General features: G+C 47.4%; 1 protein-coding gene across 4 annotated transcripts in view; it reads left to right on the forward strand.

The window, feature by feature from the left end:
- Positions 1-21,074, forward strand: part of APBA1 (amyloid beta precursor protein binding family A member 1) — a 213,324-nt gene extending 192,250 nt beyond the window's left edge. For 3 of the 4 annotated variants that reach the window (XM_032290941.1, XM_032290942.1, XM_032290943.1), the window contains 5 exons: positions 2,477-2,656; positions 4,981-5,193; positions 13,896-14,015; positions 15,799-15,939; positions 17,218-21,074. In XM_032290941.1, the coding sequence (XP_032146832.1) occupies positions 2,477-2,656; positions 4,981-5,193; positions 13,896-14,015; positions 15,799-15,939; positions 17,218-17,289 (726 nt within the window). In that variant the 3' untranslated portion in view covers positions 17,290-21,074. The remainder of the gene's footprint in view (positions 1-2,476; positions 2,657-4,980; positions 5,194-13,895; positions 14,016-15,798; positions 15,940-17,217) is intronic. The other variant, XM_032290944.1, reaches the window with a different exon arrangement.
- The last annotated feature ends 394 nt before the right edge of the window (positions 21,075-21,468 follow it).

The raw sequence follows: 21,468 nt of genomic DNA on the forward strand, positions 1-21,468 counted from the left end.
TTCCTCCTGTGGGACGATAGTGCCTCCCTCACCAGGCTGCCGTGGCATTCTCATAGATATTGCAGTTAAAGCCCGATGTCTGGCACATGGCTAGTAGTCCATAAACCTCAGTGGCTGGTACATTCACCAGGGGCATCCACTAATGATGATCAGGAAATCGACTGGCTACATTCCCAGGTATATATTTTTCCATTTGGCTGCATGTGCCTCTCTGATGCTGAAAGCAATGCATTACTCCTTCCAGTTTTATAGTAGGGTGGACAGTGGTAGTGCTCGATGTGACTTGTAAAAGTCACCAGAATCTCACCGTGAGTAAAGTTAAGTATTTCTTTTCCCATAGCCAGCCACACAGAAATTTCCCATTTTGCTGTTAATAAGGTGCTTTTACAAAAGGTGGGGAAAGAGGAGTAGAGGTTAGGATTGTGTTTCTAAAACACTGCTCTAGAGATTTTCTGGTTTGGCTTTGTTTTTCTGCCCATTGGAATTTCACAGAGAAGCCGTCTGGTGTGGTGGGCAGGAGGCTAGGCTCTGGATTGAGCCCCCAACCTCTTCTCAGGGAGTGTGCAGTTTAACCCCTCAACCTCCATATCCTGGTTTACTCAATGGGGACACTAATACAGACCCACAATTCCAAAGTCTAGAAAGCTCTCAGAAACAAAAGGGATTTTTGCAGTCAGTTGGCTGATAACCCTGCTTTGCCTGCCAGGAGGCTGTTTATAGGATTTGTCCAGCTTACCCTGAATCTTACACATTTTGCCACAGAAATGCTGCTGTACTCTGTGTACTTCCTCAGACCTTAAGGGGTTATAGCACAATGTCCAGTATTTGCACCCTGCTACCTTGATAAAATCAGAAAGGTTCTGAATTCTGAAACAGAACCTCTAACATTCCAAGTGAAGGATTGTGGACCAGTCACACTAATATCTGTCATAGAATTGACACGCAGATTCAGTGATGGTCCTTGTATAGCATTTACTTTGCACAGCATATGCCTCGTATAGCATGTACTGCAGCACAGGCACATGAGAAGTGCTCAGTTGCTCTTGGCTGTCCGGATCAATAGTGGTGCTTAGTTAATGCAGGGAAAAGCTATCAAAGCCCAGGGCAGAAGCCACGGCCCCCTCCCTGGAAGCTATGTGACCTTGAGAGGTTTCTTTGTGTCTCTGGGCCTCCATCTCCTCAACTGGCAAATGCAGGGTTGGACCAGTCAGAGTTCTCAACTCTGTTAGACCCAACACTCCCTTTCTACAATCAGTATTTTATAATGACCCACTACTATCCTGAAATGAAATTCATAGCTAATATAACTTCCCCTATTGAAAAAATCTTTCAAGAATAATCAAATTATGGCCATAAATGTGATATAAAGGAAAGATAAGAGGAAAACAAGCTAAAATAAAACCATATTGCAATATGTATTAATAAATACTTTGGCCCAACCGTTCTGAAAGGCATAATGAGGTAATCAGATGCTTATACCTACTTCATTAAGCTTGGATGTGGGAGACCACAGTGTGCAGTGGGATATCGTAAACACTTTCTAGTTGACATTTCAAATTGAGGGTTAAATAATATGTATGTGACTACAAGTACATGCAGAATCACCATGCACAACAGTAAACGTGCAGCGTTATAGGGATGTGATTTATCAGCAACACAGATACAAACGGCACTGATGTTGATTTTCCAAAGGCATGAAGATTCCTCCTGGTGAAGTACTGAATGAAGCTAAATACCATCTTCTCCTAATTTACACAGTATTATTCTTGAAATGTTCAATGTGTATTAGAGCCACACAAAGTCTTGGTGTTTATGTATAAATTGGAGTTGAATCCTGGCCTCAGATAACTGTAAACAGGTACTGCATATACATGAATGTCCAGTGGGATCTGTGAAGATGGTGCAGGGTGTAGAATGACTCATCACTGTATCAAGCTGTTTTTTGCATGGCAAGACATTCAGCATCTCTGACTCCTGTCTATTGAATGCCTGTAGCTCCCTTATGATCATTGTCATAATCAAAAACATCCCCAGTCATTTTTTTTTTTAATTGAGACAGAGTCTTGCTCTGTTGCCTGGCTGGAGTGCAGTGGTGGGAATTCAACTCACTGCAACCTCCACTTCCCGGGTTCAAGTGATTCTCTTGTCTCAGCCTCCTGAGTAGCTGGGACTACAGGCATATGTACCACACCCAGCTAATTTTTGTATTTTTAGTAGAGACAGGGTTTCCCCATGTTGGCCAGGATGGTCACGATCTCTTAACCTTGTGATCTGCCTGCCTCGGCCTCTTAAAGTGCTGGGATTACAGGCGTGAGCCACCGCACCCATCTCCCAGTCAATTTGAAAATGGCCCCTGGTGGGCACTGGTGGCCCCATGTAGAAGCACTGGCCCAGCAAGTGTAATGTCTAGGACTTCTTCAAACTCCAGCAGTGCACTGCCCTGCTGACCGTCTTTCTTCTCTGGCTGCTGTTCCAGGCTCAGCTGATTGCACAGTCCATCGGACAGGCATTTAGTGTGGCATACCAGGAATTCCTCAGGGCCAATGGGATTAACCCTGAAGATCTCAGCCAGAAGGAATATAGTGACCTGCTCAATACCCAGGACATGTACAATGATGACCTGATCCACTTCTCCAAGTCGGAAAACTGCAAAGATGTGGGTACTCTCCTGAAGCTGTTTTCCAGGCTGGGTCAGCTGGGCAGGGGCCTGGAAAGGGGGTCACCCTGCTGTGGAAGTGAAGGCAGATCAAGGGTTAGGAGTGAGGTATTGGCAGGATATCGTGAAGGTACTCACACCCATGTCTCATTCCCTGCTTTGGGGCCCTGTTGTGAAATGTTGTCATGGACAGGTGTAAACACAGAGGCAGCACATCCTCTGCACCTGGTCATCCCGAGCTAAGGTCATCTAAGTTTTGGGTAGGTTGCAGAGGCAGATAGGACCTGAAATCTGCCTCTACAAAGCCTTCAATCTAGGTAAAGGCACTGAAAAAGCACTAATCAAAGCCAACTACACTTGGACAAACAGAGATCTTGGGTTTTAGACAAGAGATGCTGGGCTCCTCTGGGGATGGCTCGTGGCTTCAGACTGAGCTCTTCAGAAGTGCCTGTAAGAAGGTGAGGCCATCCAAGCTGGTCTGGAGGTCTGGGGATTATAGGGGAAAGCCAAGGGTAGGGTCTATGGAATGGTTGGAAGCCTGGAGGTCAGAAAGCTCCAGATTTATCTGGGAAATGAGGAAGTACGGTTCGGCTAGAGCAGGAGGTGGGCACAGGAAAGGAGATAGATGGGCCTGAGGTCTGAGTCAGGACTGGAAGGCCTACAAGTCCTGCTGAGAGGTTTGGACTTGATCCCATAGGTAAAAAGAACTTTTAATGAGAAAGTGATCATTTGATCCACTGGGGTCTGTCAGGTGTCTTAGGTTAGATTCCCCAGAAGCAGAGCCTAAAGCAGGGATTCTTGTTGCAGAGGTTTATTGGGAGAGTACCTAAGAGTAGAAGGGATGTGGGAGGCAGGGTGGTAGGACACCAAGGAAGGGTGTGGTCCCCTTGGCATGAGCTTCCTTCTGAGCCAGAGGGAAGCTCCAGGGCACAGATTATAGGACAGATTTGTCTCACCTTGAATCGAGGGATCTGGCAAGCCTTTGTACCCCATGCCAGTCATTGGCCAAGACTACACAGGGGGTAATATGAATTTGCTAGGGCTGCTATCACAAAGTACCATGGACTTGGTGGCTTTAGCAACAGAAAGGTATTGTCTCACAGACCTTGTGGCCAGAAGTCCAAAAGCAGGGTGTTGGTAGCGTTGGTTCCTTCTGGGGGCCATGAGAGAAGAATCTGTTCCAAGCCTCTCTCTTTGGCTTGTAGATGGCTCTCTTCACCCTGTGTCTTCACATCATGCTTTCTCTATGCATGTCTCTATGTCCAGATTTCCTCTTATTTTTTTGATACCCATGACAGACAACCATTCCGCTTCTTATATAAGGACATCAGTCATACTGGATTAGAGCCCATATTAATCACCTCATTTAAAATTGGTTACCTCTGTTAATACTTTATTTCCAAATAAAGGCACAGTCTAAGACACTGGGGATTGGGAATTCAACATACAAATTTTGGGGGGACACAATTTAACCTTAACAGATGTTTCCCGTTCAGCTAAGGACAGTTCTCCAGGGAAGGGGCTGAGTGTGAGCTTCAGCAACTAGGGGAAGCAGACACCAACCTGTGAAGGGGACATTGTCAAGCCCTCCAAAAATATACATGCATTCTCTTTGTTGGATGCTTCCAGTAGGTGTGTTACCTTTCTGTGGCATCTCCGTAGGCCTCCCTCAAGTGCAAGTATCCAACATCAACTTCTGTCTTCTCTGGCCTGGCAATAAAGGTTGTAAAAAAGTCTGTGTATCCAAGATATGCACTTCCTCTGTGCACACCCAGCCTTTTGGTTGTGATAACTTCAGCATCACTTTTTTCTCAACTTTCTCCTTGCAGAGAAGTGTTTCTGCATGTTTATTTATTTTTAATTCAAGACACTTAAATGTCAGAGAGAATTGGTGAAGGACTGTGGGAGGGGGAACCTGTGCTTGAATTTGAAAAGCTATTTCTAGAAACCATAACACACCACCCACCCACAGATCCCCTTCTCCTGCAACTGAGGACTGAAGAAATTAAAAAAAAAAAAAAAAAAAAAAAAAAAAAAAAACACACAAAAACAAAAAACAAAAAACTGGTGACCCTCATGGTTGTGCGCTGAGGCAAGTTTGCTTATGTGAAACAAAAGTGAATTACAAGAGTGTAGACCTGGGTGAATTTATTTCTTAAAGACTCCAAATGTGTGGAATGCTGAGAAGACAGGAATTCTTCTGGGTTGGAGTCCCCAGAAAAGTGTCTTTCTTTAGTCAAGACAGGAAGCGGGGAGAGGCCTTGATTTCTACCTACCCCAGATGGTCACTGATGCAGGCTTTCTAAATGTCTTTCTCCTTCCAGGTTTTCATAGAGAAGCAGAAAGGAGAAATCCTAGGTGTGGTGATTGTGGAGTCTGGCTGGGGATCCATCCTCCCCACCGTGATCATTGCCAACATGATGCATGGTGGCCCTGCAGAGAAATCTGGGAAGCTGAATATCGGTGACCAGATCATGTCCATTAATGGCACCAGCCTGGTGGGCCTGCCTCTGTCCACCTGCCAGAGCATTATTAAGGTACCTGAATATGGGGGAAATCAATTTCTATGGTAGACCTGAAGTGATGTGAAGTGTGGCCTCCATCTAATCATTAATGTATATGAACAGGCACCAAGAAAGACATAAACACAAAAGGCGTGGACTTGCACTCAGGAAGCTTACCATCAAGTTACTGTTTACAGATTCTTCCCTGAAATCCATTTAGATCAGGGGAAGCATATTTGGTTCATATGACACTACTTTCTGATAGCTGCACATCCATCACAGGCATCACTAGTCAATCACAGCGCACTCCCACTAAGCCCAGACTCGGCCTCAACAGAAATGGCCTCAGCTCAGGAATCCAATCACTAATAGCCAGATGCACTTGGCATGATTTACCATCCCTGTTAAAAAATCACAGAAATGCTTCAAATCTGAGAGCACTTTTTCCTTCCCAGTGGCCCTATGATGCAGGTGAGTTTGTCCTTCCCCAGGTAAAGCAACTCACATGTGCTAGTTGCCAGAAAAGGAAGGAAACTCTCTTCAGTCCGTGGATGCTTTTTCATACCTGAGCATACTTCCTGTTCAATCTGAACTGATACTTATAAGGCTAAGAAGAGCTACTTAAAGGAAAATTAAATGTGGATATTTGAGAAGAAATGAGATTTTCTTAAGACACAAAGCATCCATGTGGAGTCTTTTGAGCACATTGCGACTTGCTGATTGCATGGCCAGTGTGACTGCGATGTTCCTCCCCTGTGACATCACCTGTAGACCCTAATGGCTCTGCACCAAGTGCTGTGGCACTGTAGGTAGACTGAGATCCCACAAGTTTTTTTTGGTCCTGCAGGCCTTTCCTGAAAGACTTAGCTAGAACATAGCTGTGTGCGTATTATGTGCATGTGTGTGTGAGAGAGAGAGGGAGGAGGAAGGGAATGAATTCATACAATAGTCATTGTGAACAAAAGAAAATCTCAAAGCCAGCATCCTCAGCTGAGGGGATAGGGGTGGGAGGTAAAGGTGAGTATATAGGGCACACGGATGGTGACTTTTTTGTTTTTAATGAAATACATTAAATTCTAATTCCACATAAGATAATCACACCTGGAAAGAAATAGTCCTCTTTGGCCTCCTTTAATTTCTTTTTCTTATTCTTATACTTAAATAAATTCTACTTCTTGCTTAATACACATTGAAGATAAGATTAGAGAATTGACTTTGAACATGCATATTCATTCAGACAGGTTTAATTGAGCCTCTGTGAGGCACTGAGCCGTGCTCTGGGGAAGCTGGGATGACAGTATGCATGTGGAGGTTAATTGGAGATGTACAAGGGCTCTGTGGCCTTAAGAGAAACATGAAGGTGAGAGGCTATGGGTGATTACATGGACCATTTTATGTGATTTTAAAGTTGACCTTGAAGGAGTAAAACCTAAGTCGGTAGCAGAAAGGGAAGTAGCCTTTGGAAGTTTCTGCTTGAGTTGATGGACAGAGACCGCTGTTGAGTCAGAGAGAAATGGGGTCTGAGCAGAAAGGCTGGTCTGGTGTTGCTATGATCACATGGAGAGGTGGAGAGGGGAAGGGACCGGGGAGGCAGGACCACAAGTTGTTCCTGCCAGTGAGCAAGTTGCTTATTAAACACCTGGGGTCGGCAGGGGGCAGTGGCTCATGCCTGTAATCCCAGCACTTTGGGAGGCTGAGGCAGGCAGGTCACCTGAAGTCAGGAGTTCAAGACCAGCCTGACCAACATGGTGAAACCCCGTCTCTACTAAAAATACAAAAATTAGCCAGGTATGGTAGCAGGCGCCTGTAATCCCAGCTACTTTGGAGGCTGAGGCAGGAGAATTGCTTGAACTCGGGAGGCGGAGGTTGCAGTGAGCCGAGATCACACCACTACACTCCAGACTGGGCGACAGAATGAGACTCTGTCTCAAAGAAAAAAAAAAAAAAACACCTGGGGTGCATGCATCAGAACTGCTGAGGGGCTATGGGACCCAGGGGCCCCATGGACACAGTCCTGGCCCTGGGGCGCTTGGTCAGGTTGGGGAGAAGTGAAAGGACTTAATGGCTTGCAGTGCTCAGTGCTGTGTGACTGTGGTCTGTGTGCTCTGAGTGCTGTGTGCTCTGAGATCGTGTGTGGACTGACTTGCTGAGCCTTGGGGGCAGCATTCTGTGGGCATGCACTGCTGTTGTAACCACTGTAGAAGTTAGGAAGCTGAGACACAGAAAGGTAATGTAATTATCTATGACCATACAACTTCCAATACAGAGTCATCCCAGCAAGGGTGTCAGGTGAAATGCTAGGCCCAAGGCCAGACCCTGGGGCAGTACTTCTCAGCCAGGGGAGATCTTGCATGTCCCTAAACATCTGCAGACTGTTTGGGTTGTCACCACTGGGGAGAAGGTGCTCCCGACATCCAGTGGGTCGAGGCCAGGGAGGCTGTCAAACATCCTGCAATGTGCAGGACAGCCCCACAGTGCAGTTATCCAGCCCCAAATGTCTATAGTGTTAAGGTTGAGGAACTGCCTGAGCAGCATAAGAGTTCAGATGCAAGAGAGAGAAATTGGTGAGAGAGGGAAGCTGGTTAGGGAGGGTTCGTGGGGAGTTGGTCTGGGTCTAGAAAGGTTGGGGAGGAGAGGGGATAGTGGAGTTACGGACTGAACAATATTTGTGTTTTCCCCAAATACATATTTAAACCCTAATCCCAATGTGATACTCTTTGAAGGTGGAGCCTTTAGGGAGTGATTAGGTCATGAGGGTGGAGCCCTCATGATTGGGATTAGTACCCTAATAAAAGGGACCCCGGCAAGCTCTCTTTTGCTATGTGAGGTTACTAGAAGTTGGCTATCTGCAACTCAGAAGAGGGCCCTCACTAGAACCTGACAGTGCTGGTACCCTAATCTTGGACTTCCAGCCTCCAGAACTGTGAGAAATAAATGTCTGTTGTTTATAAGCCACCCAGTCTGTGGTACTTTGTCATGGAAGACTAAGAACAGATTCAGACAAGCGTAGGACTTAAGTAAGGGTGGGGATGGGGCCTGGGGAGGAACAAGCTGGGCTTCCTGAGGCCCGAAAGACTCCAGCTCATGGCCTGGAGTCACCTCCCTTCCTCCTCGGGACACAGCAGATGTCAGCTCACAAGGGAGACAGCAGATGCTAGGTGTACAGATTGGCCATCGGAGACCCTGAAGGCACAGAGACTTGCCCAGGGCCCCCAGCTGGCCAGTGAATCCTCATCCTCCTGCACACCCCTCCCTTCTCATCTGCACAGGGACCAGAGGAGGGAAGCAGTGAGGCTGTGAGGGCAGCCTGACTCCTGCTGCAGCTGCAGTGGGATCGCAGCATCAAGGTGGAAGCAAAGTCACCTGGAGTACAGACGGAATTCTGCACAGTTTCCTAAGAGGAAATGGATTGTTTGAGGAGCTGAACTTTGATGTCTATAAATGTAACCTCTATAGAACCAGAAAATTAAAAGACCCAGTGGTGATGAAAGAGATGTAACTGATGAAGATGAAGAGTAAGAAAAGCAGTGCCTTCATGGCCGCCCATAGTGAAGAAGTACCTAGCTGGGCAGACCCCAATTAGAGCATGGCTGAACTTCTTCCCTGCCACAACGTGCCAGGTGTTGAATGGGGAAATGTGACGGTCCGTCCGTAGACCAGCCTGGCTGGCAGGAGGTATAACCACTGGTAACAGGCAGAATCTCCAGTACCAAATACAGACTGACTTCAGTGGGTTGTATTACATTTTCAAAATTCTCTAGAAAACACACCCCTTTTTACCTGCACCTGGACAGATGTGTGCACTGCACTACGCCCACCCCTCGGGCCACTGCAGGGCAGCACCTGGGCCACTTGAAGGCTGCATGTTCTAATTTGTTTCCGTGTATGTCCAGGCTCTCTACAGTGACTTTGACAAGCAAATCTCATCCTGATGAATCAGTGCTTGTCAAACTGATTGGATTTGGGGATCTTGTTAGAATGCAGATTCTGATTCAGCGGGTATAAGGTGGGATTCTGCATTTTCAGCAGGCTCCCTGGGGGTGATGGCATCACTAGTCTGCAGGCCATGTTTTCAGGAACAGGAGTCCAAAGCATGCGTTCTGCATCTGGCCACTTCAGTACTGGTTGACCATTTCCCCCCAGGTTACAGGAAATGGATTTCTAGAGCAGAATTATAGGTATTGACTTGCCTTACTCTTCCTACCTCTTATTTTTCGGGTCATAATTAATTCCCAAGGCATAACTATTGGTGGGTGGAACATTTTACAGGCTGCCTCTTTCCATGCCTTTGCCTCTGTGGTCCTGCCCTCTGGATTTTTGCTCTGTTTTAGAATAGCGCACAGCTTCCCTAGCTTCCCCAGGAGCATCATGGTTCTGCTCTCCCGTTGCTATAGAGACCATCCTGGCTTCTCTTTTCTCTCTTCTTCTCTGGCCTTCCCCTCCCACCAGATTTCTTAATTTGCTGCATGGTTCCACTGTTGTCATGGTGACCAAGTGACCCTTTATTTAACTGGCACCTCCAATAAAATGGCAGCTGAGAAATCCAAGTTAATGGAACCCAATGTGAAACATTGGTTAGGAACAGCAGAGCAAATGCACGGTCTGGTTATTTCAAATTGCTATTTCTCTGAGCTTCATCTTAAAACACATTTTCCCCAATCTAGAAAATCTTTCACTGAGGGACAGATGAGGCATCTTAAATCAATTCACAGAGGAGGAAAGAACCCACCAGAGCAATGTGAATTTTTAGGCAACATTGAGAAAATAGAGTCATTCTCTTGCATTTTGGTACATTGAGCAACATTTTCTGTATCACACAAGCATACCTAAATAATCTCAGTGGTTAATAGGTGTAAACATTCAAAGCAGGTGGCTTTGCCTGAAGGGTTGAGATTCTAACAACATGCTCCTGTCCTCCTATCGTCATCATTCATCTCTCTTCTTTCCCACTAATTCCTAGTCTCCTGGTGTGTGATTAGAGAGAGAGAAACGGGTGAAGGGACTCAGGCCCCCTCTAGGCCCACAGGTCTGAGCTTAGTACCGATATTTTATCTTGTCCAGCTTAGGAGAGGTTGTACTTCCCTGAATCTCCAGTGCCTAATGCATTTCTTCACATAACAAGTGATTTGTAAATATTTATTGATTAAGCTGATGAAAAGGAGGAAGCACTCAAAGCAGATGGAAATATCTGCATGAATGTCTGAGCTGCTCTTGACAGACCTCCCAGCCCCACAGAAGAAGCCCACTTTAAATTTTAGGAATAGGTTTAAGCATAATGGTCGAGATTTGGTATCATAGGCAAAGGCATTTAGGAAAAAACACATTAAAGGGGGTGCAATCACAAAAATTAGAACCGGTAGAGACGTTGGTGAACTCCACCATTTGTTGTGAAGATGAGGAAATTGTGGTGGGACAAGGGCGAGCAAAGGGCCTCAGATCCCACTGATTGGAGTAGCAGAAATATAACTTGAGTTCAGGTCTTCTGACACCATGAGAGTCTTCTTCACCAGGCTGTGCTGGTCCCATTGTCAGGAGTCAGGAGCAGAAGACCAGAGCATCTCCTCCTGTCAATGGGGACGATGGAACCTGCTGCATACAGAAGGCCTGGATCCTTCACAGATGTTCATTTCCCCAGGGAGAATCACACTCATTTCATGGCTCTGCTTTGGAATCATTTCCTTAACCAGAGCAGTTCCCTGGAGATGTTCCAAAACCACCAGGAGATGCCACATGAATGTGAACACCAAGTCTCCTGGTACATAGAGACCACAAGCTGAGTGACAGCCATGGGGAGGCTCAAGTCCTGCAGAAAGCAGAGGAATTCAGAGCACTGGGGAAACAGATGCTGACAGCAGGGGAATTCAGTTCCATCAAAATTCACACATTCGGAGCACAAACTAGAATCAAAAATCAGTAGGGAAGCCAAGGGGTGGGGATTTATGAGGACCAGGAACCCTGAAAAACTCTTGCCACGTAGGAAAATGAACAAAAAAGATGGCCCCAATTGAAGCCTGGAATTTGGGAACACAGATTTGTTTAGTGGCTAACCCCATGGTCTTTGTGGAGCAAGCCTTATTCACAAAAGACACACCCTCTCCAGTCGTGTATATGGGGGCGTTATGATGTAGAAATACTGCATGTTTTGAATATGGACAGACCTAGGACTGAATCTTGCTGTGTGTGAATATGAGTGAGTCATTTAATATCTCTGAGTCTCAGTTTCCCCTTCTATAAAATAGGAATCATTATGGCCACCATATTAAATGAGACAGGTCCTGTCATTTCCAGGTCAATGCCAGTCAAGAGTGAGTGTTCAGTGGCAGGTAGTTACAGTCATTTTGGTTCAGTTAGTTTCATCATCACTGTGGGTTTTGATGCAACAGTGATTTTTGGGATCTTAGTGATCTTTGGGGTCAGCTGTATGGTGACTGGGCCAACCAAATTTCCCACAAGCTGTCCCCCTCACCCCAACCTTGCCAGCAACTGCTCTCACTGAGCACACTGGCTGCAGGTGTGACTAGTAAATTGACATCTTTGGGTCTAGTCATCCATGGAGAAATTAAACCACCTGGATGCTGGTAAGGCCATTCATTGCTCCACAGTGGTAGTCTACACCAATTCATCACAAAATTGAGTGTGCACACAAATCTGGGAGATTTGTCATTTACAGATTCCTGGGTCCCACCCCTAGGTTTTCTGATTCAGTGGGGCTTGGGTAGAGCCCAGAATTTGCATTTCTAACAAGTGACCAGGGGGATGCTGCTGCTGCTGTGTGGGGTTTAAGAGCCATTGGTATATACCTGTTGGCCAAGCATAGTAAAGCTGGATTACCAGAGGCAAATTAGCCCCTACCTCTCCCTCAATCTAAAGCATAATTTGTAACTCAGATACAAAAGGGGTGCAGGTCACTTCTGCCACTCCAAGAAGCACTCTTGCTACAGATTCTGTTTGCACTGAAGTTGCCTAACACCAGCTTCTAGGCAGGGTGCCTGAGCAGGGGATCCATAGTCCCAGTCCTGACCCCACAAAGCCCTTGGACAAAGCAAGCTCCATGTCTATGTCTTCATCTTTAAAATTTGAAATGTAAGTCCTGACCTTGCACTGAAAAAGATTTGGTAGACTGGTCAAGGAGTAACAGCAGTACTGGCTGTGGAATTTGCAGAATTCTATTTATAGTATAAGAGGCAGATGATCACCCTTCATGCTTGCTTTCCGTGGATTTAATTACTGTTCTTTCCAGGTTCTCCTTCAACTTTACTCATAGAGGGCACAAACTGGACCCATTTGTGAGCTGAGCAGGTGCTGTCTCTGGGTGATACTGTGTGCTTGGATATAACAGAGCTTGTCTTTTCCCCGAGTCCCTCCTGGTTCCCTGGTAGCTAGTCTTTCCTGGAGGAAAAGGTACCCACTTCTCCTCCCACACACCCCACAGTTCCCTTTGGAGAAGTGGGCCTGGGGCTGACCTTGAGCAGTTTCCCAGGCAGCTGGCCTTGTGGATGAGAGTCCAATTGGGCAGGCGCTTCCCACTGAGGGCTCTGACTCCCGCTGCCTCAGTTCTTGTAGCAGGGCCAGGGGCTGCAGGGCCTCTAGCTTCAACAGTTTGGTCTGTTTACCCCAGCATGCAAACAAGATTCTCCTGCATATCATGACTTGAAAGGGGTGGGAAAGCACGTGCTATCCACCATTCCTTCTCCCCCATCTGGCAGTCAGGAGCTTGTCGAGGCAGAGCAGGCAGCCTGGGGAGAGTAGAAGATGGACATTTGTTTCAGGGCTGAGTCCCTTTTGTCTGGCACCCTCCTCTAGGGGGAAGCTGACAGTTGGGCCTGCAGGAGCAAACCTTCCCACCGCTCAACTGAGAGCAAGTGTAGCCTTGTGATGGTTTTTCTAAAGATGCTTCTGAGCAGACCAGAGCTTCTGTCACTGCTGTCAGTCTGATCTGGGGACAGGAGCAGGAGCCTGAGCTTAGCTCAGACCACAGTGAGGTGGAAGCTTTCTACACAGGATCTGAAATTAGTTCCTTTTTTGTAGTCAAAGACCAGCTTTCCCTACATGCTTCATTTTAATTTAGAGGGAGAGGTGTATCATCAGGGATCACAAAACCACAATCTTCAAGCTGTATTTCTTCCCCTTCCTTCTCCATCAACACCGATCCTGCAACCCTCCCCATTCCCCCAAGGAGGCAACACGGATTGGAGTCCCCAGTTGCTATGGAAATAAATGGGAAAGAGGAGCATCAGAGGCCAGAGAAGACAGCCATGATGCATCGAGCCAGTTGCTCTGAGTTAGATGTCCTTTATTAGAAGAGGAGTCAATGCTAGAGTTTATCTTTCAGGAAAAAGAAGTCCATTTCCCACTTCCATTTTTCCTGGCTGGGGGAAATAGTGTGCCTCCTTCATCTTTGAAGCCAAAAAGCACATCTGACACTTCCTCATAGTTGCACAAGTACTTTGATCAGATCCCTTGAGCCCAGCCTACTTCCCAAAAGGAAGGCGTTACCACAGGAACCCCATCTGTGCATGGATTGAAAGGGCCCATCTGCAACATGTGGCGTCTGCCATGGGTAGGTAAAGTTGAGCAGTGACTGTACCAGCCTGGACACTGGAGGCCTTCAGGTGGCGGGTCCTTCAGAAGACTCGGTGTGGCTTCTTTTGCCTTTAGTGGTGCCTGCTTTTGTTTATGCTGTCTGCCTCAGTGGGCACCATACCCACTGTACTTGTACTTTATTCATGTTTAAGGGCTTAAAGAATCAGTCCCGGGTCAAGCTGAATATTGTGAGATGTCCTCCGGTGACCACCGTGTTAATCAGAAGACCAGACCTTCGCTACCAGCTGGGTTTCAGTGTCCAGAACGGAATTGTAAGTAGAACATCTTCCACACCCCTTTCCACAATGTTGACAAATAAAAATGGAGCATGGCCTTTGATTTTTTTTTTTAAGCCAGTTTGTTCTCTAAAGGAATCCATCAAGGAAGAAGATGAGTGGGTGAAGCAGGCTCAGCTCCCTCTGTGGACAGAGTCCCTTCAGCAGAGATTACCCAGCATTTCTGTGACATGCAGGTCTGCCCTCCCACCTGCCAGCTTGAGAGTTTGGGATGTACCCTCCAAGGGCCTCCTTGCCTCTGGCCTGTCCACCCAGGCTGCACAGAGTCCCCACAGAGCAGCTGGTGGTATAGGGGCTGACCCCAGTTCCCACAGTCACAAGTGAGATTCAAACAGTTCACTGTTTCAGTGATCCTTCAAACCTTGGCCTTAATGGCAAAGACAGGTGGATCACTTGAGGCCAAGAGTTCAAGACCAGCCTGGCCAACATGACAAAACCTAGTCTCTACTAAAAATACAAAAATTGGCTGGGTGTGGTGGTGGGAACCTGTAATCCCAGCTACTCAGGAGGCTGAGGCAGGAGGATCACCTGAACCCAGGTGGCAGAGGTTGCAGTAAGCGGAGATCCTGCTACTGCACTCCAGCCTGGGTGACAGAGCAAGACTTTGTCAAAAAAAAAAAAAAAAAAAAAAAGAGTCTTAGGTAATTAAAATATCATTCCAAATACATTTTAAGGTTTAGAAATACCCTTGAAATTCCCAGTTGGAGTTGAAATATCCAGCCCCACTTCCTGCGTTCTTTGTACCTGAATAGCCTAGCTTGCCTGTTAGGAGAGGACCTAGGGTTACTCTTATAGTTTAGCTCTGATATCATCTTTTCATTGGTTTGCACTTGCACTTGTTTGCTTTGTTCATAGTTAAATAATATTAAAAGTTCAGATATGAACAAAGAGTTGTTAAATGACACCTATGGGTCCATTGGGGAAACACCTAAGGAATGTTTTGACCCCAGACTAGCTGAGAGAGCAGCTGGGTCACACAACACAGAATCACACAGCACGTTGCTGCAAGATGTCACTTGCAATCTTGTTTGCATCCACTTTTAAATAAAGGTGCATGGTCTGGAATTAAAAGTCAACTTAGTAAATTCAGACCTACTCTTTTGGGAAAAGTCACGTTGCAGTATGTGTGAGGTGAAGGTGGAGGGCTCATCAGCCCTGCCTGCAGCCTTGGGTCACCGTAGTGCCATCACAAAATCCAGCCTCACTATCATTTCTGTGGGAAGGAAGTTTTAACACGGGCCACTGGGTTGGGAAACTCTAAAGGAGCCTTTTCCCTCCAGCCAACCACACTTTGGAACACAGAGTGGAGTTCCAGCCCACTGTGGCTCAGGCAATGATGACCCTAAAAACAGTCTGCTGGCATTAAGCACTTCACTGCCTGAGTCCCAGTCATGACTGTGGGAACTAACACTAACCTGTGTCACACAGGCTGACAGTTTGAAAACACTGGCCACTCTGTGACAGGCCCAAATGGCCCTTTTTACCCAGCCCCAGCTGGGACGAGAAGTAGAATTCAATGTGCCGTGAAAACCAGTGATGTGCTACAATCTCTGTGCAAGCTGCATGAACAAGCTGGCCGTATGGGCTGACAACACCTCTTTTTTTGTGAAAAGACACGAAGAGATTTAAATGCCCAAAGCCTAACCATGTTGGTTTCTCTAAGAGGAGAGTGTGGGGGCAGGGAGCTTTTGGGAAAAACGGCCTTCCAGCCCCACCGCACTCTCTGAGATGAGGGTAACTGGGCCTTTGACTCCGGCAGATTTGCAGCCTCATGAGAGGGGGAATAGCTGAGAGAGGAGGCGTCCGTGTGGGGCACCGGATCATTGAAATCAATGGACAGAGCGTCGTGGCCACCCCCCATGAGAAGATCGTCCACATTCTCTCCAATGCTGTTGGGGAGGTAGGAGAGGTCCGGGACTGGGGGTGGTGCTGAGGGTGGCATCTGGTGCCCCTGCCTCATGTGCACTGTGGCCCTGAGCAGACCTTCCAGGAAAGCTCCCTGAGTTTCCAATCCTGAACACTCCCCAACAACCAGACCTATCTGTCTCTGACCAAATGCCAAACCCATTAGTGAGCAGTTGTCCAGGAGCTCCTCCATGAAATGGAATCAGGTCACCCTCAGCCTTCTCTTTCATCTGATGTGCTTTCTCTTTTCAACACTCAGCTTCATGTTGCTTTTTTGTATGGCTGCCTGAGTTGCCTCCATTTTCCCCAGTTAATCTCCCCAAATGTACTTAAAAGATTTAAGTCTTAGACTCAAGTCGAATCAATAAAGTGGCCCTTCAGAGGTGTGACCCCAGTGCAGTGTGGCATGACATTTCATCACTGCTGCCAGTCATCACTACTGTCAGTCAGTCATCACTGCTGCCATTCATCACTGCTGTCAGTCATCAATGCTGTCAGTCAGTCATCACTGCTGCCATTCATCACTGCTGTCAGTCATCACTGCTGTCAGTAATTGCTGTCATTCATCACTGCTGCCATTCATCACTGCTGTCAGTCATCACTACTGTCAGTCATCACTGCTGTAATTGCTGTCATTCATCACTGCTGTCATCACTGCTGTCAGTAATTGCTGTCAGTCATCACTGCTGTCAGTCAATAATTGCTGTCATCGTCACTGCTGTCATTCATCATTGCTGTCAATCATCACTGCTGTCAGCCATTGCTGTCATTCATCACTGCTGTCAGTCATCACTGCTGTCAGTCAGTCATTATTGCCATCATTCATCAGTGCTATCAGTTATCACTGATGCCATTCATCACTGCTGTCAGTCATCACTGCTGTTCTAGGGCTGATTTGTCATACCTTGCCTCATCTGCCAAGAGAGGCAAGGGAGGCAGGCGCCCTGATAAGCCTGGAGCCTTCTCCCTCCATTTTCAGAGCCCTCTTTTTAAAAGGGTAGGGTCTGGTGAGAGCAAGAGCAGTTGACTGAGAAATAAGCCTTGCCTGGTTTTTCTTGTTCATTTGTGTCACCTCTAAGCTTTTGAGAAAGTCAGTGGATTCCACTCTTCCTGGAGGCCACCCTGGGTCAGGTTCCTGGTGGTGGCTGTGCAGTAGAAGGGTATCTTCAAGGCCCTCTATGGGAGAGGCACTGCCTCTCTCTCCAGCCCTGGGCAGTGCCCACGCAGCGACCCCCAGCCTCAGCCCCCACTAAAGTGTGTTCTGTACCCTCAGATTCACATGAAGACAATGCCAGCCGCCATGTACAGATTGCTGACGGCCCAGGAGCAGCCCGTTTACATCTGACCACAGCCTCACGTGGTGGCATGCATGGAGGACTCTCCTCATTGTGGTTGTGTTTCTCGTGCTGCATCCCTATGTCCACTGAGACATTCCCCTCTCACGCCCAGCATTCGGTTTTACACAGGAAGAGAAGAATCCGCAAGGACCTCTTTACTCTCTCCAATTTGCTTTTTTTAAAAAAAAAAAATACCAGGGAAGTTTTGTATGCACTCCCTTGAGGATGGAGAGCAGCCAGCACCCACCTGGTACTGACCCAGGACCATCCAGGAGGGCCTTCTGGGGGTGTCTAAAGGGGGGCTGTCACTGCCTAACAGGGAATCCTCCCTTCCCAAGAGGTGCAGACCTCTTAGAAAGAGCTCCCGGTGCAGTGAAGCAGCTGATTCAGCAGTGCCTAAAACCCAGTTGCTGATCTCTGCTCTCTGAGTTTATCTGTGGGAATGTGGTAGTATGCAGGGCCAGCCCACATCATTAAGGTTATGCACTTCCTGCCATGTAGTTGGGGCACTGTACATTATTTCCTCCCAGAATCTCTGAGCCAACCTTAAACCTCTTCTATCGCTAGTTTTAATTTCAACGTATGTGTGTTTCCTAATATGAGCCTTCTCACCCCAAGATGAAAGGGGAAATAACTGCCTTGGGCAAGGACACCATAGTGTCACAGAGACCTTGGGAATTCATGGGGCATCCGAAGCTTTACCAAGTTGTCCTAAAATTTATCAACCATTAGATAAACATAGGCAGGTACTGTCTGCTTCTCTCTCTGTATCTCTCACACACACAGTCCTTTTGCATATCACCCTTCCCTGCTCCCACCACCAGTGAGACAAGCTGATGATTAGACACACAGATCCCCTGGAAACTCACCTCTCTGGGAGGCCCCTTCCCTGGCAGGTGGCCAGGCACCCAGGGGCTGCTCAGCCTCGTCCTGAGGGACACCTGCCCTCTCTGCGGCTGAGGACCAGCCCCTCCAGCACCACCTTGGCTTAAAGCATCCCCCTCCTGGACTCCCCTCCCCTGCAAACACACATCCCAGGAGTCTGGGGAGGAGGGACTGTTCCCCACAAGGCGAGGCCCCAGGTGCCATAGCGTTGTGTTCTGGCCCAAGGTAAGACCAGCTTTCTTCTCTGCTCAGGGCCACTAGGCAGAATGTGATCTCGGAAAGAACAGAGCAGTACATAAGTCACAAAATTAAGGGGTCAATAGTAACCTCAAGCTATGCCTAAGAATCCCCAGATGTGGCCCAGAAACAACATCTTGCTGCCTTGTGGGCCTGAGAGCATTTTCAGCTGGTGTGGAATGTTCTGTGTTTTCATCAGGTGCCTCATATTTATGGCTTCCGTCTTGGTTCAGTGTAGATGTTTTAGTAATATTATAATTCTGAGCCAGTTTTCACTTATTCTTGGTCCAAAGAGCATTTTGTTTTCATGTGAGGTGTGATTTGGCTTTGCTTTTGTTTTGTTTCATTCATGACCTCAGTAGAGACAGGGGAAGAGAAACTAATATATTTTGTAATTAATATAGTCCCTGTTCTCTGCATCCAGGATATTTATGTTGTGTCTGTGGAAATAGGAACTCAGTGAGCAAATGTTGGGTAGCATGTATTTATAGAGAGAATGGAGGGATTTCAAGGAGGGGGAAAAGTGACTATAACAAGATTAGGAACAAGAGACTCCAACCAGAGAGCTCTGTGATCAATTCCCTGAAACCTCTGTACCTTCTGAGTTTTCTGTTTAGAATCAGGGAAGCTCAATGCCTGAAAGGAACAAGCAGTGGAACTCTCAGTTTCACGGTACTACAAAGGAGCCCTAAGGAAGGGAGGCCACTGGCTGCCCAGGTGCCCTGTGGGGAAAGGGGCTTCTGCTACTGCAGAGTGGCATGGGTGGGGCCAGGGGCTCTGGGTTGGGCCATAAAGCTCCCCTGGACTTCTTTGAAGGATGCTTTACAGAATGTTGCTAGGAGACCAGCCCCAAGGTCAATCCATCACAAACGTGGGGACCAGGAAGGAACCATGGCCCAGGTTCTCCATTTGCTGTAGCATATCTGGTAATACAATGAGACTCTAAAGAGTCAACAACCAGTTCATCTTTCCTCTGCCAATAAGAGTGGATAGAACAGGAATGGAGTGTTACCGGTGGTATCTCAGGCATCAGGAGCCTTGGAAAATCATTGCAGGGGCTCATGCTTGTCTGCCCCCAGGCACCTGGGCAGCACCACAGAGGCCTGCCCTCGATTGGCCAGGAGACAGAACTCCAGTAGCTCATCCCTGTACAACCTGGACGTAACAGTTACATATCTTCACCTCAAGGAGAGACTATACTTTCTATTCCTATTGCACAAAAACCTTGTAAACTTTGAGAGGTGCTGAAAAAGCCAATTCTGCAAGCTCTCCTAGAGGACTGACATTGTAACATAAGAGTAAGATGATTTATCCAACACATTCTTTTGTGTTAATCCAAGTGTGTCTTCACACCCAGTGAGTGGAAGCTGCTGGAGCTTGGTACTTCTCACCCAGCTGAAGTGGATTCTTTTTCCTGCTACCACTAGGGCAAGGGAGTGAGCCTAGGTATGGCCACCCCAGCAGCCGAAGTCTTAAAAGTGAGTCGCTAGATTTTTGAAAGTCCCAAGAGAAGTGGTGGTCTCCTTCCCTTCTGTCATCCCAGTATATATAGTTGTATATGTAAATAACTAAATACCCTGTGTAACAGGAAGGCTATGTACAGAGCAGCCTTCCCAAACACAGAGCCACTGTGGCCACTCTGCCAGGGTGCGCTAGTGGCTCATCTTTGGGGATGAACTTCCACATTCGCCTCCCCTTCCTGGTCCAGGCAGAGGCACCAGAACCCACCCTGCCTCTTCTCCAATGTGAGCATTTCAGGGAGCCACCATCAGCCTTGGGTTCACGAGAGGAAGAAACCCCCAAAGACCAATGCCTGGAGCCCATGTCTCCAGCAACACCTTCCTCCCTTGCCAGAGCGGGCTCCTGGGGGATGGAGCGCATTGCAGGGGTGCCGGGTCCCTGCTCACGGGTTTGCTTTCTGAACATTGCCCATCAACACCACCTTCAGGGAGTCCCAGAGTAACCTACTACCTCCCCCATCGCTCCTCTGCCACCCTCACCCTGTGGGCACCAACACCCCCCACACACACAGATGAAAACCATCTGCAGAGCCCTTCCAGGTCCCTCGACCCAGTGGTGTAGCCGTTACCAATGTTTACAACCAGGGGCCGCCCCTCCTTAGATGTGTTTACTCACATTCACAGGCCACCTGTCGGTTTGAGTTTCATGTCTGTCTCCTTCCCTGACCTGGGTCCACTTGAGCACACGACTCTGATCTTTCTTCCCCTCCATCAAGGCAGTGTGTGAGGATTGAGTGGGAATGACATTTCTTGTACATACTTAGCACAGCACCTAGAGTATGAACTTGTACTATTGTTCTGTAAAGAGGGTGAAATAGAGCTTATTGTAAAGCGTCGGGAGAAGTATAGTATTGTATTTGTAACAATATCGTTCTTTGTATACACAAAACTCAATGATCTATATATAAATATAAATAAATATATAAATAAAATATATCTACACGTGAGCCTGGAATGTGGACACCGCACACCCACTGAATGTACTTCCTCGACAGTCTGGTCACTGGTCCCTCCCTCCCTCCTCTGTACCGTGGCCACAGTCATCCGGTTTGGGGTTGTGATGTATTTACTGTGCTATCTTCCTTTATTTAACTGAACGCTAATGTCTGTATAAGAGTTGCTGCAACAATAAACAAGAACTTCACCTCTTGGCCTGGCCAAGTGTCTTCTTGTTGCAGGGAAGCCTCGGGACCGTGTGATGCGTTTGTCTTTTCCCTAACAGACTGGCTCCTGCCCACCCTACAGGCACGGCTTTGCCGCCCAGAGCCGAGCAGTTCTCTAAATGAGCTTTTATTCCATGGAAACTGACTTGGTTTTAGACAAGAAAGGCTGTGTTCTCCTGCCCCAGTTGGTGCTTCAGTCTTGTGAGTCTCCTTCAAGCACGATGAACGGGAGAAAGAGACATTCTCTGGATTTCATACTTGACATCCTCCATGAGGGAAGGAAAACAGGAATTAATTCTCCCTCAACCTCAGTCATCTTCCATAAGGGAGGTGCCTTTTTTTAAGGGACTAAGTGGACAGTGGGAAACAGCGCCCTGAGGGT

The sequence above is a fragment of the Sapajus apella genome, unplaced genomic scaffold (assembly GCF_009761245.1).
Source record: "Sapajus apella isolate SASKATOON/1434 unplaced genomic scaffold, GSC_monkey_1.0 scaffold24, whole genome shotgun sequence".
NCBI classification, from domain to species: domain Eukaryota; kingdom Metazoa; phylum Chordata; class Mammalia; order Primates; family Cebidae; genus Sapajus; species Sapajus apella.